Raw genomic sequence first — 25,000 nt, 5'->3', positions numbered from 1 at the left:
AATTTCATTTTGAACAATGTTTATTCTATGACATTTTCTTGTAACTAACACCTAAATTTCAAAAGTTATTTACAGAAAATTAAAAATGAATAGACTCTTTTTTCCAATAAATGACTCATTTAATATCTAATATCTTTTTAATATTTATAATATTTAATACCTATTTAGTTGTTTTTCAAATACAAAATTAAATAAATATCATCAATATCATCAAAAAATTAAACAGCAAATAAATCAAATAAATACATTGTGGAAGAATGCTTCAAACCCTCGAAACAATTTCTTTTTTGAAAACTTCTCACTTAAAGCAAGTGCTTGAAAGATGTCTTTATTTAAAAGAGTATAGGAAAAACAGTGTTCAGAGAGATGTTAGTGCAGAACTGTTTAATCTATGAGTAAATTATGTTCAAAAAATGAGAAATATCACACTTCAACACAGCTGGTGGAACATTATGTTATCACTGGTGAGCCAGGTAAGTAATACTATGTATCAAGCACCTACAAACTATATAAACTAAACTACCTATATTTATAAAATATTCTGCATGTATGTTATTAGAAATATTTACTTTTAGACTTTAACCTTGATCACATCACACCTAAAGGCATTTAGGTAATAGATATAGTTCATGGAATATTCAAAAAGCTTCAAACAAGACTGAACTTAGCAAAGGCAGATGTTAATGACCAGAACTAACCTATGTTAATTCTGGTCATTAACATGGTTCCATTAGATATTTGGAAATTTTTCGAGGAGTTCTATTACAGTGGGATATTTACATTTTGCATCTGAGTTACCTTTTTGGCATATTTTTATAAAAACTGTTAGAATTACCTAAAGCTGAAAAAATTGTCTGGTGCCATTGGCTCTCAGCTGAATGACAATGATTCCAAATAGGGTGCTGTCAAGTTTAGACTAATTCTAAATCCAAAATTTGTCATACTAGACAAGGTCATTGATGACTTCTAGACTGACCAATGCCATGCTTATCAAATCTGTTGGGGTGTAATCACAGGAAACATAGATGATGACTTTTTTAGAAGTTGAACATATGAACCAATTTTGTTGTCTAATATTAGTATGCAGAGTCTTGCAGTATTAATTATCTATTTTCAAATCAACTAAAAATCTAAAGCTGTTTGCAGAATTTATCAAAAAGGTTTTTTAAATTTTCCTTATTGGTTTGATATTAAGATTAACAAAACTTTCACGACGAAGAAGATGATTTTGTAGGGGGAATGGTTGAAAGTGATAATGACAATGAAGCCAATGTTAGGGAAAGTGACTATCCCACAAAAAAAAAGATGTAAGAATGTTTCTAAAGACAAAGATTAGATTCAAAGCTGTATATTATCATAAAATAATCCCGAATTCCCAATAGAACACACTTCCACCGGTTTTGAGACTGATTGAAGAAGAAAAAATATTTGAATTTATTAAAAAGCTACTAAAGTTAACACATGAGTGTTAAAGCCAAACTGTTGAAAGATATGTAAAACTTGTTAGAGAAGCTTCAGCATCTGTCGTTGGGCACAATCGCAAGATGGAATTTATAATTAGAATTAGGTCCAGTAAAATTAATAAAAAATTTCACATCAAAATATGATTTTGAACTTTAATGTTTTCATTTTTTGTGAGTGATAAATAACCACTGCGCTGTAAGGAGTGGTATCTTAATAGTTAATTTGAACATAGATGTAATATATTGAAAGTATCAGTTATCATATTTTTTGTAATATATGCCACTATTTCAACTAAAAACAATTTAAAAAAATTAGACTTTTGGTAATAACTTTATAAATGTAGTTTATAGGAAAAAAATTTTATTCAATAGACAATGTTCTTAACTTATTTTGCACCTAATTTTTTAATGCAGAATGTGTTTGTTTTTATTTTTTTAATACTTTTAACTTGATTTTTTTTATTATTCAATTTTATTTATTTTATTTTAATGTTCATTTTTGTTTTACTGACTGATTTATTTGGGGATTGGAACAACAGTGTGTACATACATTGACTGATATATAAGGGAATGGCACATACATGGATTAATATAAATAGGTAAAATATGCGAGGAGTGGATACACATTGACTAAATTAAATAGGTAGAACATGCAAAGCGCTCCACATAGCCCTATATAGACTCAGGGTCCACATAGCTTTACATAGACTCAGAGCCCTACATAGATTCAGGATTTGGCATGAGCAGGCAATTTTTTTATTTAAAAAAAAAAGAATTCTGGTCTTTTTTTTTACCACTTTTGAATGTCAACATATTATAGAAAAATATTCAGGCAACCTTTATGGGTCATTATTGTCCTTATTTTGTTTATATTATAAATATAAAATAAAAAATAACATTTATTGAACAATTTGAAATAAATTATATAATCTTATATTTCATAATATATTAAATCTTTTTAAACAGTTTTTATGTTTTTCTAATAATTTGAAACTGACAATATTCTAAACAAGTGAACTTTTTAACAAAAGTAAAGTTTTAAATAAAAGAGGTTTTAAATAACATCAAATAATGGTGCCATCAAACAATGACATCAAATGACGGTCTTTTAAGAAGATACTTTTTAAGAAAAGTTTTAAGATTTTATTCAACATACTTAAACTTATATATAATATAATAACATTATATATAATATTTTTAAAATAATAAAATTTTTATTATTGAACAAAACCTGTTATAAATTTATCATGTAAATTTTAACCAAACTTATTGTGTTTTAAAAAACATTTATGACATCTGAGGACTATAAAGACAAAAAAAAAATAGCTCATGTAAAAACAGCTCTCACAAAAAGCTGCCTAGGCTCACTTAGTTTTTCATGTCCGTTTTACAAGAACTTTTCTCAGCTCCCCCTCTCATTTATTCTTGCCAACATATGTATATATATATATATACATACATATATATATATATATATATATATATATATATACATATATAAATATATATATATATATATATATATATATATATATATATATATATATATGTATATATATATATATATATAATTATGTATATATATTGTATACTACAGAGGTGATTTTATCTGAGCTGGAGTCGGAACAAAAAGCTTTTATATAGTTTAGCTAGAGTCAGAATTGAAGGTGGAGCTTTAGTAAAAAAAAACTCTTTGCACAGGCCTTTTGTTACGATAAAAAAATAACTTTTTTTATTTATAAATAATTATTAATTTTAAATTGAAAAAGTGGAAATTGTACTCAATAAAAAAATTTAACAGTCTTTCCTACGCTGTTCTCAGTCAATCATATATTAAACCTGTGCCACTATTTCTTGCAATGATGTAGATGATCATAGTAAGAGATCTCCACTAAAAAGAACTTGTTTTTCTTTGTTGTTTTCATTAAGTAATGACTTCCATACAAAAAATTTATCAAACATGTGATGTTGGTTGTAGTGTTATCATCCTCCCCATCACTATGCATCAGTATATTTGATTTTTGATATACTGCACTTTGTACCTTGTCCATGATTTACAAGATGCTGTCAAGTAAACTTACCAATTCAGGTCCAACATGTTTTATATTCAGTTCATTAAAAATTTTGATAAGTAAGGAGAATCTAAATATGTAGCAATTTGTAAAAAATTTGTTAAAATAAAGGTCCACCAATCTTAACTTTAATTTGATGGTATATTTTAGTGAGATTTTTAAATGTTTTATTTGTATCTAGTTTACTTTCTTCAGATTGCAATGAGTGAATTCTCTAATTTTTCAAACATGATATTCTGGAGCAACAGATATGGTTTTAGAATGCAACCAGTCAAAAGTACCTTGGTATGATTTGGAAAGTTCAGTAGCACCCAAACTAACCTATTTTCCTTTTACACTAATTCTTCAATGATTGGAATGTTTTACGATGTAGAATCAAGAAATCAGTAGAACTACTTATGAAATGCTCTTAGTACTCTCACTCATATTTATGGCAACCTCTTCAAAAGGGTAAAAATAGGGACTTCATTATTGAAATCTAGCCATTCAGATTAACATACAGACGTAAAGATTCTTAAATTTTAATCACTCTTTCCAGCACGTAAAAAGTGCTGTTCCACCTGTTAATGACAGTAAAACAGTAAATGAGTCATAAATTTTGAAATTTTGAAAAAGGTCTGGAATAAATGCCTGTTTCTTAGCATGTATTACACTCTTGAACCACGCAGAAAACTTTTCGATTGAGTTATTCTATTTGAGTTTTTTGCAGTTTTATTTGAGCAATTGGAGAATGATTAAAATGCGTAGAAATTTGTTTAAAATTCTTTTTTCGATATTATTTTTAATTTGTTTGCATTTCAATATTATTTTTTATATTTAGTCATTAGAATCTGACATAGTTCTCACACAAAGTTGCAATCAATGTATGATACAATTGTCATTAAGAATATTAACTAGCCTCAATGCAAGTATCACAATTCATTCTAGTAGCATTTCATTAAACTTTTTCATATATTCTTTTTCATAACCTCTTGTATGATGACCATTAAATGGATGGCATTTTAAAACAGTTTTATTCTTTTAAAATCTTCAGTGACGCCATGTGCTGTCAAACTTAATAAAGAAACACTGGAATTTGGTTCAGTCCAAATATTGATAGTAAATGAGATTTTAGTAAAAATTTTCATTAAATCAATTATTTTACTTGCAAATTTAGGGTACAACTCATCACAAATACATGACATAAAGAAATACCACCCACCAAACTTATAATTCAGCACAACAAAATGTTAAAGTCGAATCTGATAACTTCCACAAAATTGAAAGGTAGTTTCTGCAGAGCAACCATTTGAGAAATAAAATTATTTCCATTAACTTAGGATTCAAAGAAACAAAAAAATTTCTGTTTCCTCATCAAAGCATCTTTGAAAGCGATTTTTTTGTTTTGTTTTTGTTTTTGTTTTTTAAAAAGGAGCAAATTGAGGGAAAACCACTTTTCTGCTTCTAGCTCAGTAAATTTCTTATATTCACCTACATGCAAAGACCTTTTAAGGACATAGTTGTACATTCTTTTCTTCAACACAATTTCCTACATACTTAACGATCATAACCTTTCCCTATGGACAATTATTAATGATTGTAACACTAAATTTCTCTTGTTCATTATTTCTGCATAAAGAAAAAAAAGATTTCTTTTGTTAATGCATATAAAAGCTTTGTAAAACTTAATAATAGTTGATATAAGATGAACAGCAAATAGAATACAGTAATAGTATTCACATACAAACACTATACAGCATATACACACACTATGCAGATTATATAGAGAATATTAGCAAGCCTTAAGGGGTCCTGTTATACACAGTATTTAAAAAAGCTCATAAAAATGAAACTCCCAATTTAAAATTAACAAAAAATCCAATTCTATGACTAAGTTTGCCAAATTATATGATAAAGTTTATTTATATTTATAAAAACTATTGTTAAATTAGTTATTAAAAAATTGAAAATTATTTATTAAAAAATTGAAAATTATTTAATAATTTTAAAATAATAATGCTGTTTTTAGCATAATTTATAATAATAAAGTTATAAATGGAACAAAACTTTAAATAAAAATGCTGTTTTTAGCATAATTTCGCTGCGTATTGTGATTTCCCAGGCGAATATTGGAATTTCTCTGACAGCTCGCTTATAAAATTTATTTTTTCAAAATTTTTCGCTATGATTTTTAACAACAGCTAGTATTATGTTAAAAAAGTGAGAAATGAAAAAAAAAAAAAGTTAGCGAGAAATAAAAATCAACCCAATTAATTTATTTAACTAGATTTTTTAGAAGAATTTATATACTAGATTCGTTTTAATTTATTGATGAAAAGATTATTGGATCAAATATTGGAAGTATTTAGGGTTTAGCTTTTTAGGCGCATCAACAAATTTTTTTTTCTTCACTAAACAATGATTTGTTTTTCACTTTTCACTCAAAAAAAATCGCAGATCCTTTACCATATTTTGACTAATTTTTTTTGAAAAGCAAAACCCACCTCTAAAGTATAAATCATAGACATTAAAAACTGGTACTAGAACTTTACTCAGAATGAACTTTTTTACTTTGTAATAAAATTTTTAATAATACTATAAACATTCTAAATTTAAAACATAAACGTTTTAACTAGTGTATAAAACATAAAAGGAAAATTAAATGTTTGAAAGAAGAAAATAACTTTTATCCTTTTTTCTTGTGATCAGTATTATTTTGCAAATAACAAAATTTAATGCCGCCTGCATGACTTTATAACTTTAATTTCATCTCACTCTGATACAAATGAATTTAACATCAATTATAAAATTAAATTTTTAATATCAAATTTACGAGCTTGTGTTTACAGCTGCATTTTAAATCATTTCTTTTGATCAAGTAATTTTTAATACGTAAAAGACAAAAATTGAAGATTCTCAAATCATAGAATCTTTCTTTTTAAATCACAGGAAAAACCAGATGTTACAAAAAATGATTAGTTAATCAAGACACCAAAACATATTATCATCATATTAGTAAAACAAGAAAATATTTGAAATCACTGAAAAAAAATAAAAAAAATTTCTTGATTTTTATTTTTGGTTGGCCTTAAATGATTGGCTTTGCAAAACATTCACATCTGTTGATGCTCATCACAGACAAAAGATTTGAATACAGACAGGTGGTTTTAACTTAAAAAACTTAACATGGAATATTCTCGATCAAGCAGAGCCATTTAAACTTGATAGTAAACTTTGCAACTTATGCCTGACAGAAAAATACCACATTACATCGCCATTAAATTTACTCAATAAACAAAACAAGCTTGTGTCAAAGTGCCACCATGAAAATAAACTTCTAATTAAAAACTTTAGTTTCATCAAAGCTTTTTTGTTACATCTGATGATCGCTATTGCATGAAACTTTTAGCCATATTATAAAATACATCTTACTAATTATTTAGTTTTTACTATCTATCTACCTCTATATATATATATATATATATATACATATATATATATATATATATATATATATATATATATATATATATATATATATATATATATATATATATATAAATATATATATATATATATATATATAAATATATATATATATATGTATATATATATATATGTATATATATAGATATATATATATATATATGTATATATATATATATATATATATGTATATATATATATATATGTATATATATATATATGTATATATGTATATATATATATATATATATATATATATATATATATATATATATATATATCAGTATTGTACCAATTGCGCATTTGTGGCTGATGTCGATACCGATGCCAATGAATAGGAAAAAGCTCAGTACTGGTAAACAAATACTTGGACCCAAATCAGAGCCAAACCATTATTTTAAAAGATATCAGAAAAACCCAGTTAAAAAAATATACATTTTTTAGTTTTTTTTTATTATGAAAGTAAAACTTCCAAAAAATAAATACAATTTTAGAGGAACACTTTTTATTTCAATTTAAAAAAAAAAATGGTACTAAGATAAGCAGCTTACTTATCTAAATTACTAATAAATTCTTTATTAATTTATTAGTAATTTAGATATCTAAACAACAATCATATAGAAATATAGAAGGCTATACTTATAGATAACATATAGATAACAATACTTATATAGGTTACTTTTAAATATAACAATAGAAAAACACAAAATAAAATTATTCTATAAACAACAATATGGTAATAAAAGTATAAATACATTCAGCTGTTAAACTAAAGCTTATAAACATCATCTTAAGAATAAACAAATTTGTCAGTTAAAAAAATCAATATAAACAATTTCTCAAAAAAATTCTTAGCAATGTATAAACTGTAGTTTATTTATTATTTAATTATTATCATAATGCAGGATAAAAATATTAAAATGCCATCGGCTTGAAAATCAGTGAATTAATAAAAAAAAGGCCGATGCTGATACCGATTGTGTAAAAAGTAGCCAATTAAACCAATGTTGATTAATTGGTACATCACTAATATATATATATATATATATATATATATATATATATATATATATATATATATATATATATATATATATATATATATATATATATATACACTACCGTGCAAAAGTCTCCGCTCATTTGTATATTTCAATAAAGTAACAAAAGTTTGCAAGAAAATTGCGTTTATTTTTAATTGTTTATTCAACAATGAATTAGACAGTAAATACAATACATTTTAGGATGATTTTAAATATATAAAATCAATAAAATGTTAATATACAAAGTTGTAAATGTTAAATTTTATTTTCATCAATATGAGACCCCTTGGAGCGTATAACAGCAGCACATAATCTTGGCATTCGGGCTAATAATTTATTCATGGTTTCCGCTGTTATCTCATTCCAAGCTTTTTGCAAATGTTCCCATAGCATTTGCTGATTAATAAAAGATGTTTCACCTGCTTCTCTGATCTTCCGATCCAGTTCATCCCACAACTTTTCGATGGGTGATAGATCTGGTGATTAAGGAGGCCAAGTCATAATTTTGCAAACTTTTCCCCTTTCTTTTAGTTTCAAATAATTTTTGCATAATCCAGATGCATGTTTTGGATCGTTGTCCTGCTGCATGATGAATCCTTTCCCAATTATACGAATACCAGATGGAATCGCGTGCTTAACCAAAATATTATGGTACATGTGTTTATCCATGGTAGATGTGATTTTAACTAAATCTCCAGTTAACCCATTGCCAAAACATCCCCAAAGCATAATATTACCACCTCCATGTTTTACAGTACTTTGTATACATTGAGGAAGCACTCTTTCATTAGGTAAACGCCTAACATGCACGTGATGTCGGGTACCAAAAAGTTCGAACCTACTCTCGTCTGTCCATAGAACTTTCTTCCAATCTTCTAATCCCCAATTTTTATGCATTTTTGCCCATTCCAATCTTTTCTTCTTATTTACTGCCCTCAACAAAGGTTTACGTGCAGCAACGCGTCCAATTAAGTTGACTGATCTTAGTCTTCTTTTTACAGTATCAGTTGATACTGGCTTTACCCTTGTTTTGTTGAGTTCTGCTGTTAAAATTGTGGCTGGAATTTTTCTATTTCTTTTGCTGGACACAACAATAAACGTATCTTCTTGCCGTGATGTAACTCTTGGTCTTCCAGAACGTGATCTGTCACTGTTGGAACCAATATCATGCAATCGTTGTAGAGCATATCTCACACCTGATTCGGATATTTTTAACCTGGAAGCAATTTTTCTATATGAATAACCTTCTTCACGTAAAATACATATTTTGCCACGAAGTTCTTCACAATATTCTTTCTTTACTTTCACCATTTCTCAAATTCTTTATTAAATTCAAGACATTAAATGCGCACACTAATGCCATTTTCAAGTATAAATATAAACATAAGTCTATTAAAAGCAACCAATTAAAATTACTGAAAACATCCTTACCATGCCGGAAAGTATCATGCTACTGTCAAACCTAAGCTTACAAAAAATATTTTGGTTAAAACTTTTGTGCAGTTTTAAATTTAATATAGAATACTGAAGAACTTTATATGTATTTTACGTGAAAAAGGTTATTCATATAGAAAAATTTCTGCCATGTTTTTAGCAGCAGAACTCAACAAAACAAAGGTAAACAAAATTATTTGAAACAAAAAGAAAAGGAAAAAGTATGCAAAATTATGATTTGGCCTCATCAACTTTTTATATTAACATTTTATTCTTTTTATATATTTAAAATCATCCTAAAATGTATTGCATTTACTGTTCCTTGCAAATATTACACATGAGCGGAGACTTTTGCACGGTAGTGTATATATATATATATATATGTATATATTAGTGATGTTCCATTGGCAAAGGCCGATTGAGACTAATGATAGGGTTTAATGTAAGTATATAAAGGTAATATCTTAATATTAGATATGCATTTTGCATATATAAGGTGTACCTATGCACCAGTTTGGTTTGGCTTATTATCCAATGCTGATTAATCAACCGATGCCATCGGCCGATTAATCAGCCAATGGTTAAGCTGATAAATTGGTTGCTGATTACAAATAGCATAGGCTAGTAGGTGGAATCACTTCTGATGAATAGGTACATGTTAAATATGTAATTTAAATTCTTAATATTATTATAATACCTTTAAATAAATACAATAAACCTGTTATTAGCCACAACCAACATGTATAAATGCATGTTCAGATAAGCAGTGTTATGTCATATTGAAATAGCTTGATGCCAGGGGCTACAGCACATAAATCAATCTTAAAGACTGCTGTCACAAAAGAGTGCTGCTACATTGAATGAGGGTTTGGGCAGGGGAAGCTAACTTTTCTTTAATTATTCTTTGCTTGTTTGTTTTTTCTGAAAAAGCTGTATATGCTACAAAGATAAACAAAAACAGTAGGCAATTGCTGATCTATATACTCTATAGCAGATATAAATAAAAACCTCTTAAATAAATATACCTCTTTTAAAGAAGATATAACTCTTTCAATGGCATCAGCACCAGACAGAAGGAGATTTCTTGATGTTGTAAATGTTTGGCTTCTTTCGCTTATCTGTTCTGATATGTTTGCTGAAGCATCTTTAAAGACAAAAAAAAGTAAAAGAACACATAATAATATTTTTATTTCCTAAAAATTCTTCTACTTAAATTTTTTCTTTTTTTCTGAAAATATTTTGACAAAATTAAATAATAAATTTATTATATGGTCTCCATGAAATTACCATGAATAAAAATTAATGATAAAGGTAGCAAAGACGCATCCCTGATGAGGATACTAGCCATATTTTATCAACCCCTCAAAATATCATTGGTAAATGTTTTGTGGCTCTAAAGATAGCATTTTACCTACAGCACCAGGGTAAAGTCACAACAGCAAAAATTTTGCTGTGGTGTAATAACTTTATGCATCTAAAAATAGTGACATTGTAAATAAACTAATTAAGAAACTATTATAGTAGTTAGTGTAATTAGTGAAATTGTTCATACTTGGTGTTTAAAACAAGAAAATAAGTGTTTTATATGTTGTTTGTAAGTTGGAGTAACAGGCAAAGAATATGGTACTTAAGCAATAAGGCTTCTTATATCATCAAACTGTTGATAAAATAAACATAAGCAAGAAAACAATACATCTTATAGTAAAGAGAATTGCTGAGACACCACAGAGCCCAGACTGGAATCCCATTAAAAACCTGTGGGAGGAGCTCTTCAGAAAAGTGTTCAAAAAAGCTCTTCAGAATGATTTGTGGATGCATTTGCAGGCTGCTTTGCAAACTATTCTAGTGGCAACAATTCAAAAGTTTATACAATCTATGCCAAAGCATATGCATGTTGTACTAAAAACATGCAGTGGACACACAAAGTATTGAATTGTGATACATATTTTTGGTGTTACAAATTAGTCTAATCATGCATTTTAAGTTTTTAGAGTTTTTTAATATTTTGGTGTGATTTTAGTTGAGTTATGTGTCAAGGTGTTCAATAAAATGTCATTTTTGTCATTGTGGTAATGACTTTATGCTGCTAATGTAAATTACTTCATTACTTAATTTTAATTAGATCTTACATTTTTTTCATTATCTTGTGCTCTGACCTTTATTATCACTGTGAGCCATAAAGACCGCTAGGTTCAACTTCTCTCCACCTTTAATTTTATTTTTTTTAAAAGTAAATGCAGTTTGTGTAAGTCTTTTTCAAGTGCAGAACAAATCAATAGTTGATCAGAAGAGTTAGTATTTTAAGTTTTAAAAATTAGAAAAAAACATCATACGGTAAAGATGGCTGATTTAAAACAGTCTGTTTGTGCAGTTTGTTTGGAAAAAAAAGGTAAATATTCAAAATCTTTAGTAAAAGTAGGACCATCTGTAGCAAATAAAATCAAGGAGTATATTTCATCTAAGTACAATGCAGAGTTTAATGTCTGTCCAGATGTAATTTGTTCAAGTTGTAGAGGAAACATCTTTTTGCTGGAAAAGGGATCAAACACTTATCTATCAAACTGGATAAGTAAAGTTTCTCAAGTATATGACTTTAAACTTATTTAAGTTAAATGATTATTACATATAAAGACACAGATTTTTTATAAAGCACTATTTTTGAATTAGGTTGATAGACCAAGAATTAAACGTAGTACTGAGCTTAGTGATATTATACAATCATCTCATGCTAATACAAAAGATGTTGAATCTCTGAAAAAGAGTATGTGCAGCTGCTACTTTTCTCTCCTTGCAAACGATTTAAAATCAAATATTCATTTATAAATTTCAATAAAAAACCTTTAGGCGTATATTAATTTAAGAATAAATTTTATTCTTCAGTATGTCATAACAACTGTTGTTCTAGTCAGGATGTTTTGAATTTAATTAATTTGGCAAAAACTCTTGATCCCACATCATGTGAGCAAGTTGCTTCAGGCATAATAAAAAACAAGATAGAATGAGAAGGCATTGATAGAGGCCAGTCCTCTAAAATATTTACAGGTGTGTAAGTTTTTATTTTCATTTTTAAATATTTAAAAAGGGTTTATATGTTCAGATAAAACTTAAATGCAAGTATAAAACACTCGGTAGATAATAGGCTTTTAACTAAGCAATTGTATAGGTTGCTAAAAACTTTTTCAAAATGTTTGCATTGTAAATTTAAAGTAGGGGTAGGTTAATGATACATATAATTAATTATACTTTATCTTAAAGGTGGAAATCTGTTAACTTTAACTGTTGGAACTAAAAGACAATAAATCTTCTAGAAAGTTTTTAATCAGATATCATTTCAAACAGTGATGGAAATAACTCCAGTACTGGAATTGACAAAAAATAAAACAAAAAAACTGATATCAAGTCTCCGTAAGAATCTGGGATCATCTACTGTTGTGGAGAATAGTGTAATTAGTATGATGACATCATTACAAGAAGAAATTGAATCTAAATATAAAATAGAACAAGATAACTTTATTTCGAATGAGGAAATTGTAACAAGACATGTAGTATTTATCCATGACACTTCTGAATTTATTTTTAGTATTTTAATGGAAAGAAGATTACATCCTTTCTCCAGTATGGTATGTATATCAATTGATGGAAGTCAAGGATTTCTTAAAGTATTTGTAAATGTCTTTGATAAAACCAATAAAAATGAGATTTACATTGACAGTGGAGTTAAAAGGTGTTTTATTCTTGCTATTGTTGAAGTTGTTTGTGAAGACAATGGAAATTTGCAGAAAATCTTGAGTAGAATAAATCTGGATGTTACATATTACATTGCATTTGACTTAAAATGTGCTAACAGCGTCTTTGGTTTGTCTTCTCATTCAGGTAAATATGCCTGATTGTGGTGTGAAGATAAATGTTCCCTAAAAAGTGGTACTCCAAGAACGTTAGGTTCTTTTGATCATTGGTACTACTCATTTGTTGAAAATGGGGCAAAGCAGTTAGAGATGAAAGATTTTAAAAATGTTATTTGTCCTTAACTCGTTTATTTAGATAAAAATCCTGAAGATGAAATTAATAACTTTGTCCTTCCACCAGAGTTACATCTTCTTTATAGGGATTGTGACATTACTTTTAGATCATTGGCCTCTTTTTAAAAATTGGCTCAAAGAATATTATATCTTATTCAAGGTTATCATGAGATAGACTTTGATGGGAAAAGTAGATATTTTAGAGAGAGATGTGTTAGCATCTCAAACTAATTCATTGCCTATAGTTCATTGCCTCAGAAAGTTTGCAAAAGTTAAAGAGTGCACCTTTGGATACGAATTAGGCAGCAATGCTTCTTCGGTTATTGAAGAGTATTATTTTGTGACCTACAGCAGTATGCAAAGAAAAACTTAAATACAGAGCTGAAGGTTACCTGGAAAGTCCATATAGTTGTCTGTCATATTCTCCCATTTGTGAAGTTTAATTATTGCTCTCTGGGATCATATGCTGAACAGACTGGAGAAGCTGTTCATAGTGCCTTCAAACCAAGTTGGTCTCAATACAAGCGAAGGGTTGAACATAAAAATTATGCTAAACAATTGAAATCTGCTATCGCCAGATTTGTAATATAAAAGTAGTTGTGTTATTTTTGTTGCATTTATTGTATTTTTTTCTTTTAATTATTGCTATAATTATGTAAAAGGAGTTTAAATCACTTCAATTTAAGATTAGTAAAAAAAAGTAAAGATTGTTTTAAGGAGGATACTGAAAGATAAATTAAAAATTTTTTTTCTTTTTTGAAAGGAGGTAATACCATCATAAAGGGGGTAACTTTATCACTTGAATAGGGGGTAAATAGGGTAAAAAAATAAGTTTTTATGTTACTTCTGATCGACTTAAGATTTTTCCAATACAAAAAAGTTAACATATCTAACCAGCACTTATCTTAATATGAAAAAAAATTAGAGGCGGGGAAAAGTTGAACCTCATGGTCTTTATGGCTCACTGTGTTATTAATATATATACATATATATGTAAATAGGACTTATATAAAATATAATTGTCATTCAAACTATGGTAACAAACTTTTTTACATAATTATCATTCAAAAATTTAAGTGGTTTTTATAATATGAAAGCTTTTCATAAATATGCACTATATATATATATATATATATATATATATATATATATATATATATATATATATATATATATATATATATATATATATATATATATATAATATATATATATATATATATATACACACACACTATAGTGTATTTATGTAACAAATTGTTACCCTTTTTTTATTACTTTGCGGCAGCAGGCTATAAGATAGTTGATGTATGTACTGAAGTCTATATTAATGTGACATCAGTGATGTCATTTAAATATGAATTCATAGCTGTCTGCCTGTGGACATTTTTTTTTTTAAATTTTGTATAAAGTTTCACTTCTTATGAGACCTCTTATTAGACATACTCAGGGATTATCTTTTTCCAGATATTTCTGGATTTCTGGAAAGAAGATCTTGACAAAAAAAAAATTAATTTAATAAGGATTTATGGTCGTTTCAATGAAAAAAAATGTTTTTAAATACTAAAAAAAAAAACGCCATTGTAATTTATTTGACATTTATTGACGTCAAAGTAAAGTGTACAACTTTTGATTTGATATTTTGAAAATCAAGTAATATATTGTAAAACATACTGTACATTATTTTTAGACATGTAGTGGGCTACATGTTTATGTAGTAGCTATGTTGCAGGCCATGGACTACTTAGTAGCTATGTAGCTGGCTATATGGTAGCTAAAATCTACCTTCATCTGAATCTTCCAGCGCTATGCTAGACTAGATGTTTTTAAAGTTTCCTGGAAAAGCTGCCAGCTGAAACCATGGATTTACTCCACAAAAATGCTCCTCTTTTGCCAAAACACAAAAGTACAATGATAAGGGTTGTGATGATATACTTTCATACTTGTTTATAAAAAATCTATAAAAATTTTCTTCTAGCTTTTTCATATTACCTACAATGTATTCTTTAAATTTATCTATTTCTAACCTACACTTTCTTCTATATCACTGCATCCTGATTATCTGCAACTGCATGCTCTACATGCTCTCTCTTTTTAAATATTTTCAACATAACTTTCTTTTCTTTTTTTTTTTTACTGTAAATTATTTATTATTATTATTAAATTATATTATTAAAGTACATATATATATATATATATTTTATATAATATATATAAAGTATATATATATATATATATATATATATATATATATATATATATATATATATATATATATATATATATATATAATTATATTATTAAAGTAAATTATATATTTACTGTAAATGATTTATTAATCTGACCTAATTATTATGTAGATGTATCACAAAAATGAATCCTGAAAAAGGAAACTAAATCGAAAAAAAAACTGGTAAAAAAACAGTATGTTGGACATCACCCAAAAGTTTCAAGTTTTGTAAACAAACTAGCACTGTTTGAATGGGCAGAGCATCAATAGATCAAAAGAAATTTTGTTTATATTTATAACTATTCTAATATATATATAATAACTTTTATAATATAGCACAATTTGTCATAAAAAAATATTATTTGTTATCATAAATATTATATAATATATATAATAACTACTATAATATAATATAACTTGTTTATATTTATTATAATTATTACTGTAATAACTATTATAAGTCCAAGTAAATTGAATTTAAGAAAACTAGTAAAAACTGAGTTTCTCATAGTTTGTGTGTGTGTGTGTTTGTGTGTGTGTGTGTGTGTGTGTGTGTGTGTGTGTGTGTGTGTGTGTGTGTGTGTGTGTGTGTGTGTGTGTGTGTGTGTGTGTGTGTGTGTGTGTGTGTGTGTGTGTGTGTGTGTGTGTGTGTGTGCATACTTCGATCAGCAGTACAATATTAGGAACAAAACATCATAAAACTCATTAGAAAAAAAAAGTACCTTTGCCCATCATAATTGGGAGAGCAATCATTATCATTCCTAAACCACTCCATAAATATTTCATAAGAAATTGTTCAAGCATCACATACCAGAGCTTTTGACCAAGTATTTTGTTTACCTGATTGACCAACATGTTATAATTCTTTAACAGCAAGTTATGCTCAACCTATATTAAATTAAAAAAAAAATACTTTTATCATTTTAAAAATGTAAAAAATATGGAAGATCATGACTATATAAAAGGCCTTACCAATGTTAATTTTGTTACACTATTATTTAAAATAATAATAGTGCAACAAAACAAATTAAACTTACAAAAATAACTACTCGTAATAGTTAAAGCAATTTACAAATTATTTGAATTCTTTTATTTGAAATTAGCATGATTTTATAAGCAAATGTCCAAACAAAAGCTGTTACAATTTTTTTTGTTTCAGGTTTTTATAATATTTGAAGAAATTTTTCTCTTTTTTACATAATTTTCAAAGCCTTATCCCTAATAGTGAATCCAAAGAACATCATTTTGGAGTCTTTAGATCACTTTCGCTCATTGGCGTTAACATGAATTTAGTTAAAATCTTTTGAAAAAGTGCCTTAACCCACTATAGATCCTAGTTCTAATTGGCTCTGACGTATATTAACTATATATAGTAGTCAAAATACAATATTTCTATCAATTTTCACAAAAAATACTAGAATTCCGATCGAAAAAGAGCTTATAATTAAGAAAAAGTGTCAATAAACGATCAGAACAGATCATATTATTAAACTATGATGTTCATTTTTCCTAAAAACGTATTTATTTAAAATCTTATTCAAATTTGGACAAAAGATTGGGATTTTAAGAAGATTTTTTTAAGAAAAAAGAATCTTCAGTCTGGGTTTTTTCGCTACAAACATTTATATTTTATGATACCGCAAAATTTATGATTTTAATTTTTTTCGTCTTTTCATAATTCACAAATCTGATCATTTAAGAAAAATATCATACAGATGCTATAATATTTTAAAATTGCCTTAACTACACTGAGTAATTAGCTTTTAATTTTATTTTATAATAAATATACCTTAAGATAAATATAAATAAAAATAAATTTGAAATTTAAACAAAATTTTAGCAATGATTCGTTAGTGTTTTTAATAAATTGCGATGGTAATTACAATTCTCAGAATAGAGTTAAAGAAATTTGACTCTTAAGAAGCATTGAAGAATGAAAACATTGAATTGCTACAATAACAAGAGATTCCTGATACCGATAACACTATAGTTTGCGAAGACTTTGATCAAAAGTGTTACTTTTGACCAAAGCTTCACATAATTAATGTTAGTAATTATGTGAAGCTGAGACCTAATGATGCTTCGCCAGTATTTGATTACATAAAGCCAAGTTAATCAATCATAAATTAATTTCCATAAACACTCAAGATTAGATGTTGTTTAACAATTTTTCTATTGGTGATAAAATAAGGAGTTTAGTGTTATATATTTCATAATTAAGAATTTTTTATAATTGGAACAATAATATTTAAACTCAAAAATTTAAAACAAAGTTATTAAACAATTTTTTATAATTTAAACAATAAAATATTAAATAATTAAATATAAAAGCATTTTAAGCTTTCTCTTGTTAAACGATTTCTAATTTGGCTACAAATAATGTCATAAGATGAGAACTTTTTTTTTACATGGATCCTTCTCTATTGCAGTTGAATAAAAATTTGAATTGAAAAAAGAATTTCTAATAAAGCTTAAAGAATCTTGCTCTTCATCATCTGGATAGTCAGACTTAGACAGATTTGATGCTTCAGATGTAGAGAGCCTTGACTCTAAAACTAATATAATGCTAAATACTTCAGTGGAATCATTAGCACTTTTTTTTTCTGTATGTTTTTGAAATATAAAGCTAAGAGAAGAGAGAGAATTAAAATGGCTTCAACTCCCCCCCCCCCCTCTCTCTCTCTTAATTATACCCTCTTTACAATAATTACTCTATTTGATTGATCGCTTAAAAATCAGTGATCACTTCATTCCATTTACTAGCCTTATTTCTTCCCCCCTGAATGATATTTAGGCATTATGATTATTACATATTTTTTATTTGTACTTTTAATATAACTAAAACTTTAAAATAATATCTCCATTTTATATTAGTTTTATATTTTAAAAAAAATGCAATTTAATTATTAATTTAGCTATTGTATAAGACAATATATTTGTGAAAATAAAAATAGCTGTTAGATAACAATAAATTAATTTAGGTAAAATCTTTAGTAACTTAGTTACTGAAGATATGTAAAAAATTTTAGCAAAAACCCAAAAAACTCAAAAAACCAACAAAAAATAAGTTAATTCGGGTTTTTGCCAATCCATTCAGACCTGCATGAAAGTAAAGGAACAACTAATTTTAAGTCATTAAATTTTAACAAACTTGTATGTCTTTGTTTTAAAAATTCTAATCAATCTGCTACTGCTTCTGCTAATGATGAATACAATTCTGATTAATCTTTTGCAAATAAAAAATGCAAATGAGAAAAAAATTACTAATTAGCGAGACGTATGTTTAGTTCAAACCTGTTATGGTTTGTTTCAGTTGTAAAAATATCTTTTTGCAACAGATCCATTATAAAAGCTATTTGGAATATTATTACAATGCTCAGGAGGAACTTATTTTATTTCTGCGCAATAAGATTTTTTTAAAGTAACCACATATCATGCAAAGTTGATATTATTGTTTGATAAAAATTCATATGTATTAAATAATATTGGTTCAGACCACTCTTTTCCAAAATGTAAATTTTAACCCAGCCAAGGTAATTGCAATGTTATTAACAATTCACCTAGGAAACCATCTAGGAAATTCATTGACTGTTGATATTAAAATGTCATTAGTTTATAATGTTAGGTACATCATTTGGTTGCTAGGTACATCATTTGGTTGCTAGGTACATCATTTGATTGCAAGGTACATCATTTACAAAGATGAAAATTCAGATATCTTTTCTTTCTATGAAACATATGGAAATTTTGTAAAGGATATAAATAGAGGCAGAGGTGTACACTCCAGTTTTTTCCCAGTTGCCCTGCGGACAATCATAATAGTTTTTATTTCTTACTTGATTCATTCGCTATAATAATCCAGTTGTCCAGAATATCAAATTTTTTTGGTATTTTTTCTTGGGTGAAAATACTGAACAAAAAAAAATTAACTACCTGACTACTAAAATACGACTAATAGAAAATAGTTTAATTAAAGGTAAATTAATAATTTAAAAAAAGTGAAATGCTATAAGCTGTTGAAAAATATTGTTAAGTAACTTTAGTTACAAAGAGATATTGGTAAAGAAATAACTATAAATACAACTTTTAAAGATTGTCATTTTTGTCGTAGTTTTGTATCATTTCTTTTTGTCTATCTTAACAAAGATATTATTACGCGGAACAAATAAGTTAAAAGTCATAACCGCAAAGAAACGCTTTATTAAATGAAAAATACCTTATAATTCACCCTTCATTTAGTCTAATAATAAAAAACAAAAGAGATTCAGTGTTATTAATGATTCAACTACCCACTCACGCAATTCAAAAAGTGACTAACATTTAAAGAATAATAGCATTTTGAATTAAAAGCAAATGTAACTTTAAACTCATTTTAAATTGATAAGAAACATGCTTCAAAATACAACAATGCATAAAAAAACAGTTGCACTTTGAATTATTAAATTCAGTGTCTGCTTCTTTTTATTATGTTTAGCAAAATTATATTAACGCACCATAGTGTATTCATTATTAAAGAAAGTGTATACTATAATCACAGGGAATAAAACCTTCGTAGTTCAAAATATGGTTTTATTAATAAACACTCTTTTGTAAGTAACAAGTCTGTTGTAAGTCTATTTGTCCTGCCGGGCAACCACTAATGCAATTTTTTTTTAACTTCAGTTGCCCTTTGAGAAAACAAGTTGTCCTGTGCCACCAGATGATCATGAGAGTACACCCCTGCAAGGCAATATAACTATTCCTGGTGACAAAGTTTGTCAAGGGCAAATTACTGCTAGATTCTTTTTTATGAAGTATGTAACAATAATTCCCAGACAATGTTACATAAGATAATATATATTATGGCTATTATTATAGCTGATATGACTATTATCCCATATTATGGCTGCTATACCATAACATGGCATAACATAATAAAGCATAACAGTTGTAATATATTAACAGCCATATTATGTAAAATCATTTTAAGACTGTTCAACAAACACATGATTACTTTTGTTGTGGTTTTGATTTGGTAAAATTTAATTCTAAAACATCAAAAAGTCTTTTTTAGGCATAAGTCATGTGTCACAAAAATACTAGAGACGATAGACATTGCATCAAAGGAGTTGAACAGTAGACTAAATAAAAATTAAATAAATGATATATATATATACATATATATATATATATATATATATATATGTATATATATATATATATATATATATATATATATATATATATATATATATATATATATATATATGTATTTACATATAATATATATCAGGGGCTAATCTAAAAAAAAAAATTTGGGGCAGTGGTACCCCTCATTTCGACGCCTTTTAGTACGAAAATTTTACTTTTGTAAAATTTTAATAGTTTATTTCTTTATTTTATATATTTCAATTTTAAACAGAGTTTAAAATTGAAATTTTAACTAGTTTTAATTATTGGAATTTAAAATTGAAATAGATTGGTTTATTTTGAAGATTTAATTTTGTTTTTTATAAGTTTTTTTATCTTGGATTCATTTGAGTTTAGAAAATTTAAATCATTTTTTTCAAATGTTTATTCAAATTGCAATTAGATAGCTAAAATTTTATTTATTCAAAAAGTATTCAAGTAAATAAAAATAACACAATAACTAAGTTTTTATAACTAATGAAAAAAACTTAATATTAAACAATTTTAAAAATATTGTTTATATTTATTTAAAAAAAAAAAGAAATCTAAAAAAAAAAATACCAGGCAGAAAGAAATATTTTGTAGCTACATTGTTCAATGAGGCACCTTTAGAATCTGGAGGTTCTAAAATTCAACAAGTTATATGCAAATTTTGCAGCTTAAAGCTATCAAAAAATGGCACTCGAATGATCGAGCACATTGCAAAATGTATGAAATGTGGAGATCAAATAAAAAACAAATATTTGAACGATATGCCTTTTAAACAAAAGAAAGTTCAAACTGAACTAATGATGGAAGAAGATATTCCTGAAAACTTACCTATTCAATTTATGGAAAAAAAGGAAAAAATATGTTTATCATCTGCTATATTGCAAATTCCAATTGAGTCCTTCTTTCGAACCCCAAGCTGTTGTGGAAACCAAAGTAGGTCTACAACCCCTAAGTTTGGAGACTGTAAGCCAAATAAAACCAATTCAGATAAGCCTCCCTTGAAACGATTGCATTCTTCAACAAGAGTTCCATTCACACCTCAGAAAAATAAAATTGCATCCTACATTTTCTCGGACAAAATGACTAATGAACAAATAGTAAGAATTATATTTAGAATATTTAATACTTTCAAATATTTAGCAAACTTTATTTAGTACATAAGTAATTTTTGTAATAACAATTTTTGTAAATTTCATGTTTTTACAGGATGAATCGCAAATGGATTTAGCACGCGCTGTCTATGGTACTGGGTGCTCATTAAAAGTTTTTGAAAATAAACTATAGATAGACAGCTTTGCAAAATTGAGACCTGCATTTAAATTACCTAACCGTGATATGTTGTCTAATTTCCTACTTGAAAGGGTTTATAATGAAACCTCAACTACCGTTAAAGAACTTGTGTGAACTGCTATAAGTGTAGCAATTTTGTGTGATGGGTGGAGCAATATCAGGCAAGGAAAATATGATTTAAAATAGTAGGACTATTTATCTACGTTCTGATTTGTGCACTAGTATAGGAGTATCCAATACCTAGATACTTTTAAACGTTATATAACAAAATTATGCAACAATGTAAGCTACACATATATAATTTAGGTGCATTCTAACTTCATGTGTATAATTCATAAATAATAAAAATCAGTAATAAAGATAGATTTTACTATTTACAGGAATGAAGGAATCATTAATTTTGTTGTAACGGCACCTCAACCTATATTTTGGACCAGCATAGAAACAGGTAGTCTTTTTAGATTAATTTTAGTTATCATGTCTTCAGATTTGTCAGATAGCAAGTTTTATTTTATATTCTCCAAAGTTGTAAAGTTTTTAAAAATATTTAAGTTTTATAGTTTATTATAATTATTAAACGTATAACTCTTTATTTAGGCGCAGAAAGTCATACTGGCGAATATATGGCAAATATAGTTAAAAAAATATTATGCGATGTTGGACCTATGAAAGTTCTTGGTGTTTGTACTGATAATGCAGCCAATATGAAAAAAGCATGGCAACTAATAGTTACTGAATTTCCTCACATATATCCTTATGGATGCCTGGCACAAACCTTAAATTTAATTTTTACTGATACGAGTAACTTGAAATCAAGAGCAGATTCCCAAAGAAATTGCACAATGGTGGTAAAAGAGATAAAGAACTCTCAAATTTTATCAGCTTTGTTAAAACAACATCAACAGAAATCAGGACAAATCATTCAACAATCACTAAAGCTTCCAGTAACAACTAGGTTTATTAAAAATTAATTTTATAATAAAATTAAACATAAAAACATAAATAATAAAACATAAAAAGTATTATTATAAATTTTTAAAAAATTTATATTACATTATAAATCATAATACTTAGTATGGAAATAACATTAGGCAAATAAATATTTAATTATAAATAAATATATTCTTCAGATGGGCTTCAATTATACATTGTATGGAAAGTCTTCATAACAACAGATTAGCACTACGGGGATTAGCTATTGACGATGAAGCAAAATCTCTTGCTAAGCCTATTCAAAACCTATTGTTGTCAGAAGTGTTCTGGGATAAAGTGGATGGGTTTATCAAGTTATTAAAACCAATAGCCATAGCCATTGCAGCAGTTGAAGGAGATAAATTAAGTCTCTCCATTGTTGCAAAAACATTTTCAGATTTAGAAAAGTCTTTTCAGGACAATATCCTTTGCAGTCCAATTCTAAAAAGCGAGGAAAATGCTATGATGGAAATAATTGCCAAAAGAAGGAAATTTCACATTCGAAACATTCATCTTGCTGCAAATTTAGTGGATTTACGTTATAAAGGATGTCATATCTCTGGAGATGAAATGGTGAGTATTTTCAAAATTTAATCCTCATTTAAATTAATTGAAAAAAAAGGAAATTATATTTAAAATGAATTAAGATGCCTTATTTAAAACATCTTCTTTAGATTGATGCCATTGAAACGCTACATAAATTAGGAAAAATGGATTCTTCTATTAAAGAATGTGATGACAAAATTTTGGGTGAGATTATAGATCAAACAAAGGACTTTTTGCAAAACCTTTTATATGGGCTTCAGTAAAACATTCATCTCCTGTAAGTTGGTGGAAGGGAATATGTTGTTCTTGTGCTCCAATACTATCAAATATTGCAAGTAAAATTTTATTACTTCCACCAACAAGTGCTGCAGTCGAAAGATCATTTAGTAGACAATCTTGGATCCACAATCAAAAACGGAATAGATTAACAAATGACAGAGCTTCAAAATTAGTATTTATATCACATAATTTACAACTCAAAAATCTAAAATGTAATGCAGAATCATCAACAAGTCAAAGCCAAGAATTTTTTATGGACAATGGTACTTCACAGAGTTTAGAGTCAGAGGTATCAAGTGACTCTGAAGAATATGGATTTGACTTTACAATAGAAGACCTTAATGAACAAGAAAGCCAGAATACAGAGTCTTTTTTTAATTAAAAATAAATTTTTCAAGTGATGTACTATATATTTATCATATATCATGTTACTATTATATATTGTATTACATTTATAATAAAAATAGAAATTAAATAAAAGTAAATAATTTTTTTTTTAATCTAAAAAAACAAAAAAAACTATAAAAAACAAAAAAAACACACAAAAAACACAATTAAAAAAAAACGGTTTTTTTTGCAACTCTATATACACATATATATATATATATATAGTAGTGCTGTGAGCACTAGTACTGTTTACTAACAAAATAGCCATTCGAGTATGCATTCAACAGTTTTACATTGAGCAAAAACTTATTTTGGAATATTTAAATTATCCTTTAATATTTTCTCGTTTATGCGATGTTTATTCACAAAACATTAGTTTGTGAAAAAAACCTTTTACAACAACTGTGAAGTTTTCAAAGAAATAAATTATTTTATAAAAATAAATTTTTAACCCTGCAATAGTTCTTTTGACGTAATACATTTATGAACATAAATTACGTTTGCAAATATCTTATTGGTAACTGATAAAATCTATCTATAAATTGGTTATAATCTTTATTAAAAATATTACATTAAATACATAAAAATTAAAACAAATAAACTGTGATAAACAAAGAAAAGATTATGAATAGTTTAAGAT

The 25,000-nt window shown here is 26.8% G+C and overlaps 2 protein-coding genes across 2 annotated transcripts in view; one reads left to right on the top strand and one right to left on the bottom strand.

Annotated features, from left to right (window-relative positions):
• Positions 1 to 25,000, bottom strand: part of LOC100205630 (ATP-binding cassette sub-family D member 2) — a 50,854-nt gene that overhangs the window by 23,570 nt on the left and 2,284 nt on the right. The window contains exons 2-3 of the mRNA XM_065818226.1: positions 16,449 to 16,614; positions 10,503 to 10,621 (exon numbers count right to left, since the gene is read on the bottom strand). Coding sequence (XP_065674298.1) covers positions 10,503 to 10,621; positions 16,449 to 16,614 — 285 coding nt within the window. The remainder of the gene's footprint in view (positions 1 to 10,502; positions 10,622 to 16,448; positions 16,615 to 25,000) is intronic.
• LOC136091198 (uncharacterized) lies at positions 23,012 to 23,755 on the top strand. Its single transcript, XM_065818227.1, has 2 exons — positions 23,012 to 23,131; positions 23,307 to 23,755. The coding sequence occupies exons 1-2, from the start codon at positions 23,019 to 23,021 to the stop codon at positions 23,740 to 23,742; spliced, it is 549 nt and encodes a 182-aa protein (XP_065674299.1). The 5' UTR covers positions 23,012 to 23,018; the 3' UTR covers positions 23,743 to 23,755.

This window comes from Hydra vulgaris, chromosome 14 (genome assembly GCF_038396675.1).
Source record: "Hydra vulgaris chromosome 14, alternate assembly HydraT2T_AEP".
NCBI lineage: Eukaryota > Metazoa > Cnidaria > Hydrozoa > Anthoathecata > Hydridae > Hydra > Hydra vulgaris.
The sequence above is the reverse complement of the archived record's forward strand: the minus strand, read 5'-3'. Positions and strand labels throughout refer to the sequence as shown.